This window comes from Kryptolebias marmoratus, linkage group LG20 (genome assembly GCF_001649575.2).
Source record: "Kryptolebias marmoratus isolate JLee-2015 linkage group LG20, ASM164957v2, whole genome shotgun sequence".
NCBI classification, from domain to species: Eukaryota; Metazoa; Chordata; class Actinopteri; order Cyprinodontiformes; family Rivulidae; genus Kryptolebias; species Kryptolebias marmoratus.
This window is the reverse complement of record NC_051449.1, coordinates 3,931,985-3,946,925: the sequence shown is the minus strand read 5'-3', so window position 1 is coordinate 3,946,925 and position 14,941 is coordinate 3,931,985. Positions and strand designations below refer to the sequence as shown.

The window sequence follows — 14,941 nt, the reverse complement described above, 5'->3', positions numbered from 1 at the left end:
TAACTTTGTACTGTAAAGTGTTTTTCTTGTTGTTGTCTTTGACAGTTATGAAGCTATGAATGACGTATCCTAATACAACTAAGGGTTATGTGGTTTGTAAATTCAAAAAAAGTTAAAAAACAAAAAGAATCTACACCAGCATCTACACCAGCATATGTGGTTTGTAGTTTATATATGATCAGATTTGTATTTAATAAATGATTGCAACTTGAATAAAAACATAAGTAGATTGTAATAATAAATATATATATAATGTTATTATGATTTGAATGTTTGGAAAGGTTACATTTCAATAACAAGCAGTAATCATGCATAGTTGTGTGATTTTAAAAATACTTTTCATTTCGCACAAGAAGTCGCCGGTTTATGACGCCACACGTCAGAATCACGTGGTTTTGATGTTATATTAGCGCGCAGTCACAGTGCCGTCTTCTCTTCCTTGCCGAGGTGATGGTGTGCGGACGTGCGGTGCCAAAGAGACACAAATGAAAATATTTTAACACTTATTAAACGGTAAAAAGTTTATTTAATATGCTTCTTGTTTTCATATCAGCTGGTGTGTTTTTAGAGCAGGTTTTATGTCGGATCCGGAGGATAATTGGCAGAGAATCATTAAGCGCCAAACCGACCTCGTGGCTTGAACTAACGAGAACTCGACAAATAAAGGCTGATGATCAGTTTTCATACGTTTGGTTAAATTTACCAATTACACCAAACCATTCCTAAATCAAAGTTGTGATTTTTAAGTAGTACTGTGAGGTTAAGCAAATTTTAGCTGCATAAGCATTAATATTGTTTTTCTCAAAGCTGAAATTCAGATTTGTTAAATTAATGTTTAATAGTGGTAAACTAATCAGGGCTGAATTTATTTTTCTTCAGCTCTAATTATCTTTTGCACATCTGCTGCAGGAACTTTGACTTCGTTTAACTTCTAGCAGCCAAAGAACAAATAGATTTATTATTATTGAATAACTACTTTTTAGTCAGTCAAACCTCAGTGATGAGTTGCATGTGAGTCCGTGTTTCACCTGAAGCTGATGATTATTCTTTCACTGCACTGATGGGTTTGACATTTTTTAGATTATTCAGGTTGTTCAGAGTTGAGACAACTTTTAATGAGTGTTTTTGTATTTTTCCTTTTTAGGGTTGGATCTATGTGGGTGCCATTTTATTAAGGTAAGAGCTTTTTGTCCAAAATGTGTATATTTTTATAAATGAACAATTTAAAAATAAACACTTATTGTTAGATTATTTTCTCTAAAATCTTCATTTGTGAGGTTTTTAATTGTCATTTGGACTCTGACTAGTGTGCATTGATAAAGGTGGCTTTTGATTTTTGATTCCCTTGCATGTTTTTTTTTTTTTCAGGTGGGACTGCTCATCACCGGATCACCTCTTCAGTTGTGAATAAATTAAACTTCATGTTGTTGGGAGCTTAAAGCTGAACTGTAAAGTGTTTTGGAAATAAAATCATGAAGTGTGCTTGTTGTAAAATTTTCAAATAAAAAATAAATCTCTGCTGCCTCCCATTTACATCAGAACTAACTAGAAACTCTTGAGTGATTCCAGTTCGGTGACAGTAGGAAAAAAAAAAAATGGATGCCCGCAACAACACCTTCGTTTTTTGTTGCAGTTTCATAATATGAAATCTTACCAAATATATACTTGTGGAACATGTTTAAATGCTTGCCATGAACATTAAAAAAATTATTAAATGTGAAAAAGAACTGGTATTAACAGTAACAGTTCACTTAAGTTCGGAGTAGCAACCATCTTGCAATCTTAACTGGGAGGGTTGGAGTTGCTCCCATTTTCCGAGTGGGCCACTCCACTCAAAAAGGGCGTTCACGTTGAATAGGAAGTCGGGAATTCCCATTTCCCAGTACTACTGGAACGCACCACGACTGTTGAAGAAAGCACTCGGGAATTTTCGGCTTTTTCCGTGGCCACCCCGGAAATGTGACGTCCAAAGTGCCGCTGTTTGACGTAACCTGTCAAGGCTGCGAGTGGAGGAGCGCTCGTGCAACATGGTTCAGTGCGCTGCTTTAAACTGTTCTAACCGTCCAAATTCCACCACGGGAGTTTCGTTTTTCAGCTTCCCCAAAGATAAAAAACACAGTCAGATTTGGATACGTAACCTCCGGCGTGAGAATTACCACCCGAACTCGGCGAGCCGTCTGTGCAGCGAACACTTCGAAGAGACCTGCTTCCGGTACCGGCCCTCCTTGATGCGGTCCATCGGCTACACGCCGAAAAAGCAGATCCTCCTGCCTGGAGCGGTACCCACAATTTTTAATTTTAAAAGAAAGGAAGCTGGAAAGAAGGGCGGGACCTTACAGCGTGTAGATTACCTCACACGTGGACGCGCTCGTGTCATTCAGGTATGTGCAGCCATTTTCAGCGCAGTTTGATGAAGCTATATAAACAACCTATGTTTACTCCACTGTAAGCGTGCGTAAACAACTCTTTGTCACCAGGGAGCGCGCACTTTCTTAGCTTCCGCTCGCTCCCGCCGCTGTGTTGACTTGCTGTTTCTGTTACCAGGACACTTTAAACACCCGGACCTGTGCCGACGAGGGACAAACGGAGCGAGGAGCGACGCACACAGCGGGTCTGAAGGAGGAGATTGATGCGGTGCAGCCAGAAAGTATAAAGACGGAGTTTGAGGAGGTGCAAATAGGAAGTTTAAAGACGGAGTTTGAGGAGGTGCAAACAGGAAGTATAAAGACGGAGTTTGAGGAGGTGCAAATAGGAAGTATAAAGACGGAGTTTGAGGAGGTGCAAATAGGAAGTATAAAGACGGAGTTTGAGGAGGTGCAAACAGGAAGTTGGAAGACTGAGTATGATGAGGTGCACACAGCAGGCTTGACGACAGAGGAGACAGATCTGGAAGTGGTAAATATGCAATGTTTGTTTTTGTTTCTTTGCAGTGCATAAGCAATACATTGTCCAGCTATGACTGCTATGGCAATTTTTGCTACTGTTTTTTATCACATATTGGTGTTTTCAGTAACAACAGGTTTCTGTCCCATGCTCACAGGACAGCCAGGACTCCAGGTCCTGCCAGACAGAATCCGGCTCCAGATCGGTTGGGATTATGTGTGCAGTAAAGATGAAGTCCAAAGGCACGTCTACGACACGCCGGACTGCGGACGTCGGTGTTCAGTGTACGCTCCTGACTCCCAACCCAGGTGGTGACTACAGCGATGGACCTGAGAGTGAGGAGGAACCAGAGACGGACGAGGAGGACCCAGACTGGACACCTGACGCTGAAGAATTCGAGGATGAGGACTTGTAAGTGTAGTAATATTTCCATTTAATATTGATATCTCATCAATGCTACCATTCTAATATGAGCACTGGATTGCATCATTGTTATCCCAGCACCACTGACAATCAGTTTTGTTTTGTTTTCACGTTGCAGTGACCTCGGAGACGTGGCTGATTCCTGTCCATCAGCTGAGAGGAAGTACATTGTGTTTGAGAGTTGTTTGAGGACCCTGTTCGCCGTGTGTGTTGTCTGTTCCGGAGCCTGCGACGTGACAATGAGGCTGATCATGGGCACCATGGTGGCTGTAAGCAGTGTCTGCAAGAGGACAGATGCCCACACCAGGGTGTGGTACAGCCAGTCGGTCCACAACCGCATGCCCGTGGGCAATTTGATGATCGCAGCTGCCACCATGTTTAGCGGGTGTCCGGCAGCGATCGCCCGGAACCTTTTCCAGCACATGGGCGTTGGAACCTACAGCTTGAGGACGTACTTCAGTCTGCAGCGCTGCTATTTGATCCCTGCCATCCGAAGGCTTTGGAGCGCCAAGCAACAGGCCATGTTGATGAAGAGAAAGGGAATACCGCTTAGACTGGGTGGATATGCTCGCTGCTGCTCACCAGGGCATTCAGCCAAGTATGGCAGCTATTCTTTGATGGATCTGAGTACTGGTGAGGTGCTCACTACCCACCTTGTGCAGGTACATACAATTGTCTTTACATAGGTAGTGAAGAGAAGATTGAAAATTATATCTATATTATGTTTAAATTACAATCTGCAGCTACATTTTTCAGTGCAATGAAGTGCAGAGCCGCGCAGCGATGGAGTTGGAGGGCCTGAAACGTGGCATCGGCTTCCTGCAGCGACATGGTCTCTCTGTAGCTGAACTCACCTCAGGCAGACATGTGCAGGTTTGCAAATGGCTGCGAACGGAAATGCCCAACATCAGACACCGGTTTGACGTGCGGCGTGTCTCCAAGGGTGAGTTTTAAAATGAGTTTGATAAGCAAATTCTTTGTCACGTGATTCCCACCTCGGAGTTGTTGAATGCTGGGACGATATGAATGAGAAAGTTTTATTGTGATGTTATTGTGAGTCATACAAGCCGCACCTTCATACTGTGAGTCAACCAGTTGCTATTGACACCCAAATGTAGTCGTTCACGTACAAAAGATGGACCCTCAGCAAAGAACACACCGTCCAGACAATTTGATTTTCACACTATTTAGATCTGTTATAACATGTCATGTATCGTTATTAGCTCAACGCTCTGAGCATCGCTCGTTTCATTTATCAGCTAAATGGCTAAGTCAACAATGAGGGACTATTCTGTCAACATCACGTTGTGTCTTTGTTCCAGACGTCTTCAGGAAACTGGTGGCAGTGTCCAAGAAGCCTCAGTGTGCTTCTGTGGGGCGGTGGGCCCGGTCCATCTCCAACCACCTCTGTTGGACGGCAGCGTCCAGTGGTGGGGACGCAGACATGGCTGTGCAGAAGTGGACTTCTGTGGCTCGTCACATCTGCAACATCCACGAGGGCCATGGTGACGTTTTCCCGAGGTGTCAGCACGGAGAAACCGACAGGCAGTGGCTGGAACATGGTGGGCGCATGCATGCAACTAATACAACTCACACATTATCAAAAAAATATATTAATCTGTGCTCAACTGCTTCAGACAAGATAAGAGGACCATCTAGATTTGTGTGGCTTGAATTGATTTTCACTAAATGCTTAATATGAGCTGTATAAGATCCCTAATGTCGGTTTGTTACACTGTGTGTTGACAGGCAGCAGCGCACAAAAAGAACTGGAGGCAGTTGTCCTGAGCTCCAGGCTGCTGAAGGATGTCCCTCAGCTGTCCCCTGCAGAGGAGACATCATGCCTGGAAGAGTTTCACAACGTGGTCTGCTTCTTCACGAGTAAACACGAGCATTTCCTTCATCCCTCAGTGGAAGCGAGGTGTGTTCGCTCATTTTGTGAACATGTTGCTGTAAGGCTTCAGGAAAAAAACGGATGTTTTTCAAACATTTTGAGATGCGCCTGTACGTTTTTCCTGCAGAGTGACTTTGGCAGCCCTTCACTTAAATGAGAATGTGCAGAAGGAGCGGGCCAGTATACAGGACGGACCTCAGCGCTGGAAGGTGTTGTATCCAAAGTTCAAGAAAGGTGGTGTGGTTCAGCCAGCGAAGGAGTTTGTCATGTATGGTGAGTTCAGATCCTCAGTGTGCAGCAAGATATGCGAAACAAAAGCATGTTGCACACACGTTTGTCTCACCTGGTTATCACTCTCTTTGGTTTTTGACTTCTGTCCATTTTAACATGTCTGATGTGTTTTTATCGTCCTGTCATCTAAGACTACGTCAGACAACTGATGAAGCTTGTGTGGCAGATGCGTCTGGAGTTCCATGAAGACGTTCTGGGTCCAGACGCTCCTGTCGTCTCACACGTTCAGACAGTTATCAAGACGGAAGACGTCGCTGCCCACAAAACACAATTCAACAATACATAACATTACATTAATGTAAAAAAATAAATGTGTTGACCAACATTTGACGTCTTCCATTCTTTTTATACATCTGATTACTTACTTTATGTAATGCATCACTTTGCAACGGATACACAGTCCGAACGGCATTATGTGTCGATATGAAAGGAACTCAGAAAGCAGACTCATTTTTGAAATAATTACAGAAAGATTTATGTTTTTAAAGAGACTAAAACCAAAGGCTTGATGAATGGGTTTTAAAAGCAGGTGATGATTTGGGAAGTGGACGCAGGTGAGTGATTACTACCTCTGGGCAGGTGGAGACGGGCGTGGCAGGAAGGCGTATAAAGGGCTGAGGACAGGACAAAACAGATCACAGGAACCAAAATAAAACTGAAGAATCATGCAAGAACTTAATATTAAACTGAACAGGATTACCCAGAATGAAAAGAGAATTAAAGAAACACGAAAAAACAAATCCTGACATGTGTAGCGTGTTATGAACACAAGGTGGAAATAAAGTAATAAATAACCCCTGCACCTCATTAATAAACACATCTGTTGGCCGCGTCATGTTCTGATAGACTGTATGAACACATATTCCATTTAAATCCAGAAATTTTACATTATATTACAAACGGTATTCAGTTCCTACAATCCCACGATCCAAACTGGGTCGTTTTGTCGGCCCTGACGGTCCTGATGATCAGAATCTGACGAGTTTTCTCTCAATTCCAGACATCCAGCCGTCGGTTCAGGTTTGAACTGGTTTGGTTTTATATCCTTTGAATCCACAAAGTCTCCCAGCATCTCTTCATATCCAAAAAAAGGGCTTCTTCTTCCAGTTTTAGGGGCACAGAACTCGTCATGAACCCAGGATGGAACTCTGCCCCTCTTTGGAAATTATTGACTAAAACGTTAAAAACAAGTTAATTAAGTTTTAGGTCAGAGAAACGGCTCCCTGGAATGTTGTGTGGATGTGAAATGTCAATATTTTGTGATTTGATTTCAGTTCAGCTTTAAACCACTAAAATTACAAACTTGATCAAGTTTATTGCATTTCAGCAGATCTTTGATCTTTAGTCAGAAATCTTCATTTGTTTTGTTAAATCAGATTTAGTTGTGGTTATTAATGTTTTCTGATTTGCTCCAAGTTGTTTTTTTTCCTTTTTTCCATGCAAATATTAGAATAGTTTTAATTTTTTAACATAAGCTCTTCAAATGAGCCGATGAGTCGGAAGTTTTAAAACTGTAAATGTAACAGGACACTTAAAATATCAGTGATTATTATATCATTGGCTTATTTAATGACAATAAAGCAGTTTGTAAGTAATCAGTGATTAAAATTAAATGTTTAAATGCTTCAATAATGAGTCAGATCTGAAGGTAATGATAAAAAAAACTTTAATCTGAACAGAAATTCTGACACTTTGGATGTTTCATAAAGGTAAACCTCAGATATCCACATGTAGAACTTTATTCTAGTATCCATATCCAAGGGTATTTCATTAAAGTGACAAAGACAAGAAGAAAATAAAACAATTTCTAAGAAAATAAAAGCTTTTCAAAAAGTTTATAGAGTTGGATTTTGTCTGACTTCTTTATAAATACTGAAGGTAAAAATTAGCCATCAATCTCTCTGCACAGAATATGCCATTGTAAACCTTAACAAAATCATAAAAAGTTAATTTTTCATGGACAGTACAGAATAATACACCAGATATGTCATCATTGACTAAAATGTCTCATTTTGATTTAATTGGCCACAAAAAGTAGACTTAACAGGATTCAGATGAGCAAAATAAATTAAACTGGTAAAAAAAGAAACAGGAGGGAAAGTACTATAAACATCTTAAATGTGACAGTAAATTAGCTTTACTGGACATAAATATGTCAACGAACGGGAGCAGACGAGCACAGAAACCAGTTTCAAATGATCTGGTTTTGGTTTAACCACCGTTCAATGTTCAGTGGGAAAATAAGTCTTTGGTTCGTTTAATGAAAACTCGTTCCTAAAAGGCAGCCTGACCAGAGTTTGTTCCCCTGTCAACAACCTTCTTTTTTTGTTTTTCAGTCTGTAAGTTTTGGAAAAAATCTGCAGTAAATGATAGTCTATCAAGTAATAATTAGCTTTACACATTTTACATTTCAGAGTCCATAAATGTGTCTATGTTAGTTCTTTATTCCCGTTTGGTGCAGTTGAGTCAGCAGTGTTTATAGAGTCGTCGTTCTGTGCCGTGCTGTCTTTGTTGACCATTTGACCCTTTCTGGACTTTGATTGCTCCTGCGTCGTGCCCTCGAAGAGTTTCGCCATGAAGTAGAGGCCGTTCTGCTTGATGTAGGACTTTCCAGCGAAGGTGTAGAGGACGGGGTTGGCGCAGCTGCTGATGAAGGCTAAAGCTGAAGTCACTGCTCGGCAGCTCTGATGGATGTGGACCAATCTGCAGAAATATAAATATATATGTGTAAATAACAGGTTAAACCGCAAAATTCCTCCACCTAAACTGATTAATGCACGGCTTTTAGTAAACAGGTTCAATCACTACTAAAACATTTTAGGTCCTCTTTCCATATCAATGGTTAATGGTCAATGGTCCTTAAATTAAAGATTTGGAAGCAGAATTTGTGAATGACTTCCACCTACTGCATGCATACGTTTACCTACGGAAAGGACTTTAAATGTGTCAAATGTTAAATCTGTCTGGGGCCAGTTTAAAGCAGGGAAGTCACGTGACTCAGCAGAGTGTTTTGTTTACACTGAGTGCAAAAACTGCACCGTTTGATATAGTTCAGGCTAACCTTTTCATGTTTGATTTTATCATTTGCAAGGAGAACTTTTAAGGAAAAAAAACTGTAATGAACTTTGTCTTTTGACAAAGAAGCAGAACGATTTATTAAAATTATTTGTTTTGTTTTAGTCTCTCCTGAATAACAAGTAAAATAAAATTAAGCCTGTTCAAATGTGAGTTTTTCCCATTAGGATTGGGAAGATTGTACAAAACATCCCTAAGTGAAGTTAAAACATGCAGTTAGTTTACTAATGTTTGTTATTAATGTCAGTACATGTTAAACTGAATAAAATGCTCAAAATCAAACCACACAACAGTCAGAAAAACCTAAACTATACAGAGATTTAAGTATTTGTGTTTATTATCTGCTTTAACAGTGTTTTTGGTTCAATAACGTATGATTTTGGTCACAAAACTAACTGTGACTTCTTGAATTTGTCTTAAATTTAAACCAGATGAGGTTCTGATTCAATGCTGTCTTTTCAGTAGATAATAAAAGTTGCTCTGCCTTTAATAGCTGGTAAAGTAACACTAAAAATGGGTCAAGTTGTGTCAAGTTACTCACTTTTCTTTTGTCTCTGAATCTTCTGGATACCACTCAGCTGCCACCTGGAGCAGAAAAACGTATATTTTCAGGAAATATTTGATCCAGAAGCAGATGTGACTGATTGAAGGGAGCCTTCACTCACCTGTATCATGTTGATGATGTGGTACGGCAGCCAGAACACGCCAAATGTCACCACTATGGCAAGAATGAGTTTCTCACTGCGGACCTTTCGACGGAAGTGGGTCTGCCTCAGGCGTTTCAGGATCAGGACGTAGCTGGTGATGATGATGGCGTACGGGATAATAAATCCTGACACAGTCTCCAAGGTGTACTGAAACCTGACCTGGAAACACGAGACAATGAAAAAACAAGCAACAGACTAAGGGTTACATTATTTCTTTATGTTTTAGCTCATGAACTACAGGATGGTTTTTTTTGAAACACTCAGAAACTAATCACTGGATGTATACGTCTACAACCACAGCTAATTGACTAGCCAACACAAAAATGGCTGTAACGCAGTGAATTTTACAGCTATTGAGACAAAATTTGGTGTGGTAGTAGCTGAGAGTCATCCTCAACACATACTCTGAGCGCTAACACATTTAAAATATTTACAAGGTTTGATCTGAATGGCTTTAATTTTCTCTATTTCTCATCATAAAAAGATGGTAGTTTAAAACTCTGGCATGAAAAGCAGTGGGTGATATGGATTCCTTCAAGGAATATTAGGCCTTTAGTCTCTGATCTATCAACAGATGTCAGCGATTGTTGGCCTAAAGCAGGAGTAGGCAACCCTGGTCCTGGAGAGCCACTATCACCTGATTCATTGGTTAAATCACCTCTTCATGTTCTGCAGAAGCCTGTTAATCACCCGTTGATTCAAATCAGGTGTGATGGAGCAGAGAATCAAGTAAAACCTGCAGGATGGTGGCCCTCCAGGACCTGGGTTGCCTACCCCTGGCCTAAAGTCATAAAATCAGTCGTTGGAATAATCAGAATAAATTCAGATGTTCAGATAATCAGTGTACTCACATGGCGAGGTTCAGTGTGATTTGGCGAACACACGTTTCTTGTTTTGTTCATTTCATCGTGGTCGACTCTCACGTCTCGAAACACCAGCGAGGGCAAAGAAATCATCATGACCAACACCCACATGCCCACGATCACCTTTATCATAATCTTTCGGGTGATCCGGTGCAGTTTCCGTGGAAACAGCACGGCCACCATCCTGTGCGCGCTCATTAGCGTGATCAGGAAGATGGAGGCGTACATGTTGGCGTTGCACAGGTAGAAGAGGCTTTTACACATGAAGTCTCCAAAGATCCACGTCTGCTTGGCCAGGTAGATGATGAAGAAGATGGTGAGGGCCATGAGGCAGCCATCAGCGCACGCCAGGTTGAGAATCAGGATGGTGGTGACTGAGCGATGCCGGATGCGAGCCAGGATGCTCCAGATGATGAAGAAGTTACCGGGGACGCCCAGGAGGAAAACTAAACTGAGGATGAGGGCGCCCAGAGCTGTAGAGAGGTCACTGCTCACAGCGCTCTCATCCACGATGTCCTCGCCTTCGAAACCAGTTTTGTTTTTCATCCTCAAAGAAGTTTTAATCCTGAAAACACGAGACACAGTTTGAAATCAGACCCCTTCACACCATTTTATTAAATAAAACAACGCAGAACAATTATTTCACAACCTGTTGGAGATAAAGTTTCAAGTCATGTTGACGTTGATTTCATTTTTACAGAGTGCTGTTTGCCATTAAGACCTATTGTCACTGACAAAAACAAAACAAAACAAAAAGATTTATTAACACAAGTTAATTACATGCTTTTCAGGCACATTCTTCAGTTGTTCCTCCTGAATAGAAAAACATCTTTCAACCATAATGACTAAGTTTGTCAGGATTTGGGTATCTTTTTAAATTTATTTTTGTATTAGGATTTTTGTTTCTTGTTTCTGCCTCTACCACCCACACCTGTCTCGTGTTACCAATCAGTCCCCTATTTCCACTTCCTTGTTACCCTCAGCCTTTAAAACCTGTTCATCTCCACCCACTGCTCCCTGGTTCATTGTCGTGCTCATGTGTCGTCTGGTTTGCCTCGGGGTTTTGAACCTCGTGTTCCCTGGCAAACTGAATTTCTGTTATTCGGTTTTGATGCTGCCACATCAGCATTTTGTTTTGTTTTGTTATTTAAAAATTTTGTTTGGAGCTCCTTATCTGCCTGCATTTGGGTTCAAACCTACCATCCACCCACCAAACCTGACAAAGTTGAGCCTAACTGGGCTGAACAGGACTCCCACATGTAAATCTCATTATCTGAAGGCTGAAACTGAATAAATTAAATGTAAAAAGTACAGAAGTCATGGATGAAATGACCCCCCCCCCCAGGCTACTTTCTCCTTGCACCCACACATCCTGACGGTGTATTTTATCTGATCACGTTCCAAAACAACTCACTGTGGTGCACCTTTAAAATCTTTTTATTTAACTCTGATTGGACTATAACTTTGCACATATATAATATAGATTTTTCACTCCTTGCAAAGGGGCCCCCTTTATATCAATGGTAGATTCAGGTTAACCAAAAAAAGACCTTCGTTGCTCAATTTAACCTCACTGCTACCACAGCTGACTGACATTAGACGTCACAAAAATGGCTGTAAATATTAATACAGATCTTGAGCTAAATGTGGTGTGGTAGTAGCTGAGAGTCATCCCCAGCGCACCTTGTGAGATCTCACAGTATTACACGGGATTGTGCATGACGCCATTATCAAGGTTTCTTCAAATTGACTCTAACTCCGTCTCTTTTCAGCATTAAGATGAGTTTAGTTTAAAAAATCTGGCATAAAAGGTGGCGGGCGATATGCATTCCTTCATGTTAACGTTAGCCCTTTAATTTCTTTTTGTTTCGTTAGCTTTTTTTAAACAAAAATAACAGAGATTTTTGGATATGTTTGTCTAAAATTTTTGCTCTGCTATGTTCAAAGTTGTGGAAAAGAATGTCCAAACTATCTGATTGTGTGAAAAATGTAAACATGTGTTGAAAGAAGAAGCTGTAAGTCAAAGAAACGAGACATACAGTAAGACAATACGCTTTCTAAAGTCACACACAGCACTACTCTGGATTTAATTCATTCATTCTCTTGTGGCTTTTACCACGTGAGCCGACCTGACGTCAGATTTTAATGAAGCTCAGGATCTGCAGGCTAAAACACGCAGAAGTGCGTAAAAAGAAAAGACGAGTTTCAACATTGTTTCATTTTTCACTTTGTATCCCGGGCTGCCCTCTCCATTCCTTCTCGAAAGTCAGAGAGGCTGACCTTTGAGCTAATTTAGCAATTTATAATAAGAAACATGTAACCCTGATCAGGCTGTTTGTTCATGTGCTGACCACAGTTTAAACTTTAGAGCTGAGTGATGCGGAGAGAAGATAATCTGCTCAGAAACCTGACAAGATGAGAACAAATGATTAAATCCTTACGTCCCGATTAAGCACTAATTTCCTTGTTCTGTTCCCAAACAAGACCGACTGTTTATATTCCCTCAGCGGCTTCAAATAAAACTGAATGTTTAAACAAAACGTAGTAGTCAGAAATGAAAAACAAGGCCATACTATCAGGTGAAATCACAACTTTTAAGGAATCCAGTTAGACTGGAAAAACTTCTTATAATAGTTCAACAGATAGATGTTAGATTAATGAAAAATGGTGAAATGTGTGCTCAGGTTTGTGTTAAAAATGGCAAAGACGGTAAATATAAAGTCAAAAAAAGGATTTATAATGAAAATATTTATGGTGTAAAGTAAATAAAAGTGCTAATTTGAGTAAAAATGACTCAGAAACACCACAAATCTGCTAGAATCTGTGTTTGCCAGTGAATCTGTAATGAGGGGATTATTGTAGCCTAAAAGTATTAACATACTTTGTTACAGATTTGTGATAAATCTGCCGTTTTGGCAACAACTAAGTCGAGGAAAACAGCTATGATATGATGGGAAACACAAAAAGAGAGAGATGAAATGCTAATAAAGTCAAAGTGACTGACCTCTGTAAGATGTGAAGCCTCTCGGGGAAAGTATCTGACTGCTGTCCGGGTCTGTGTCTCTGTTAGCTCATACTGAGGAGGATCATGTTTTTTCTCGCAGGCTCTAACATGCTGTGGTTTGGCAGCGGAAGCCAAAGACAGAGGTGTGTCCAACGCTAAACTCTCGCCCTCCTCCCCCCTTTTTTTGTCTTAAGTGTTCTGCAAATTCATCTCCATATACAGTATTATTGCGGTGATTTATCTCAAGTGCTTGTGTATAAACAATGTTTGCAGAGATGATTTTATAAGCAAACATGCATTCTTTAGGAATCCATCCTGTTTGAGTATCCCGAGGCATCTCTTTTAACTTTCACCCAAGTGCTGTGTTGTGAAATTTCATGATTCAGGAGCTTGCACAAGCTGTCTCTGCCGCTGATGCAGAGCACACAAGCACAAACATGAATACGGAGCGTTAATATAAAACTTACCGTCACTAGTTCAAACAAGTATCGGTTTTACGGGAACGCTGGCTTCCATGAAAGGGTGGAGATGAAGTGGAACAAATACTCTATAAGTCAGTGGTTCTTAAAGTTTTCTGAACAAATACCACCTCGGAAAATAAGAAACTTTCCAATTACCACCATCATGACAGACATTAAAAACCAGGAGTCTTGTGGAAGCTTATGGTGGAAGGATTGTAAGACACAAAGTATTTATTACTGCTTTCAACCTGGAGTGTTGGCCAGGATTCAGTTCAGGACAAGACTCCAGGCTGGGGCTGCAGGCGGAATAATGAAGACACAAGGCAGACTCAGTTTAACTGCTCTGTATTCCAACTTAGATGATGACAGCTTACAGATCTATGATTCAGCAGAATATGGATGAGCAGGTATGTGTGTGTGGTTTCCTTGTTAATGACGCACACATATAAGGAGAATAAACGTATAATGCTGGGAAAGTCACTCCCATGTGTTAGAACCGTAGTCCTGCTCCTTTGCCCACAAGATGTCAGCAACGTTAGAATAATGCTGGTTACGGCAACGTGATGACGTCATCGCTGCCCTAAACTTCGGTATCCCTTAAGGGCCAAAAGGACCCTGAACAGGAAATCACGACAGATAAGCATCAGTCCCTAACACTGAACTTCAAACTGCTTATGACTTACGCAACATTAAAGGTCTTTTTGCAAACTGACCGAGTATCTGATAGAAACAGGAAACTGAACAATCTATCAAGCCCAAACCTAAAATCCACCTTCAGCAAACCCACCTGGCTAAAGGACACACCCTGAGGCTGATCAGTGGGGTCAGCGGGGTCAACCTTAGGTCGGGGTGTCCAGCGGCTAAAACTGCTGGAGGACGAAACTGACCACATTCACTCTCTCTACTCTCCATGTTTGGATTTGCAATCATTACTGCCATTAACTTGTATTTTTATTTGCTTTTCTTTCCATAGAAACAACATCTGGACCAATTCTTCTGCGTCTCCTTCCTGTCCTCTTAACTCCCAGCCCATCCTGAGTCTGGTTCTGGTTCTGCTGGAGGTCTCCTTCTGTTAAAAGCAAGTTTTTCCTTTCCACTGTCCCCAACGTGCTGCTCAGGACGGGAAACTGGGACAAAGTCAAGACAGACTTCGACAGAAAACCTTCCTACTAAATAACATTTCATAATGTCCTGTAGGTGACGGTGTTGGATTGTGATTTGATTGGATTGACTATAATCAGATTTGTGCCCTGAGATGGCTTTTTTGTCAATTGCTGACTAAATAAGCCAAATTAAATTAAATCATCCTGAGCATTCATGAACACTAACATGTAGACAGT

At 40.9% G+C, this 14,941-nt stretch overlaps 2 protein-coding genes across 2 annotated transcripts; one reads left to right on the top strand and one right to left on the bottom strand.

Annotated features, from left to right (window-relative positions):
- Nucleotides 1-391: 391 nt before the first annotated feature.
- LOC108232837 lies at nucleotides 392-5,814 on the top strand. The gene is made up of 11 exons (XM_017410886.3): nucleotides 392-513; nucleotides 1,145-1,176; nucleotides 1,369-2,381; nucleotides 2,545-2,895; nucleotides 3,041-3,294; nucleotides 3,425-3,968; nucleotides 4,063-4,249; nucleotides 4,629-4,868; nucleotides 5,056-5,227; nucleotides 5,328-5,473; nucleotides 5,623-5,814. The coding sequence occupies exons 3-11, from the start codon at nucleotides 2,028-2,030 to the stop codon at nucleotides 5,775-5,777; spliced, it is 2,403 nt and encodes an 800-aa protein (XP_017266375.1). The 5' UTR covers nucleotides 392-513; nucleotides 1,145-1,176; nucleotides 1,369-2,027; the 3' UTR covers nucleotides 5,778-5,814.
- Nucleotides 5,815-7,134: 1,320 nt separating this feature from the next.
- ltb4r2b (leukotriene B4 receptor 2b) lies at nucleotides 7,135-13,287 on the bottom strand. The gene is made up of 5 exons (XM_017410778.3): nucleotides 13,141-13,287; nucleotides 10,125-10,701; nucleotides 9,232-9,432; nucleotides 9,108-9,151; nucleotides 7,135-8,194 (listed from the first exon to the last, which is right to left on the bottom strand). Exons 2-5 carry the CDS (start codon nucleotides 10,680-10,682, stop codon nucleotides 7,921-7,923), a joined length of 1,077 nt encoding a protein of 358 aa, XP_017266267.1. The 5' UTR covers nucleotides 10,683-10,701; nucleotides 13,141-13,287; the 3' UTR covers nucleotides 7,135-7,920.
- Nucleotides 13,288-14,941: the final 1,654 nt, after the last annotated feature.

Bases quoted from the DNA above. Each gene is read 5' to 3' on its own strand.
- LOC108232837 (XM_017410886.3), top strand. From the start codon at position 2,028: ATGGTTCAGTGCGCTGCTTTAAACTGTTCTAACCGTCCAAATTCCACC. The intron at 3,295-3,424 runs GTAAGTGTAGTA...TTCACGTTGCAG, and splicing joins GAATTCGAGGATGAGGACTT to TGACCTCGGAGACGTGGCTG. The intron at 4,869-5,055 runs GTGGGCGCATGC...GTGTGTTGACAG, and splicing joins CAGGCAGTGGCTGGAACATG to GCAGCAGCGCACAAAAAGAA.
- ltb4r2b (XM_017410778.3), bottom strand. From the start codon at position 10,682: ATGAAAAACAAAACTGGTTTCGAAGGCGAGGACATCGTGGATGAGAGC. The intron at 9,433-10,124 runs GTGAGTACACTG...TCGTGTTTCCAG, and splicing joins ATCACACTGAACCTCGCCAT to GTCAGGTTTCAGTACACCTT. The intron at 8,195-9,107 runs GTGAGTAACTTG...ATATTTCTGCAG, and splicing joins GATTCAGAGACAAAAGAAAA to ATTGGTCCACATCCATCAGA.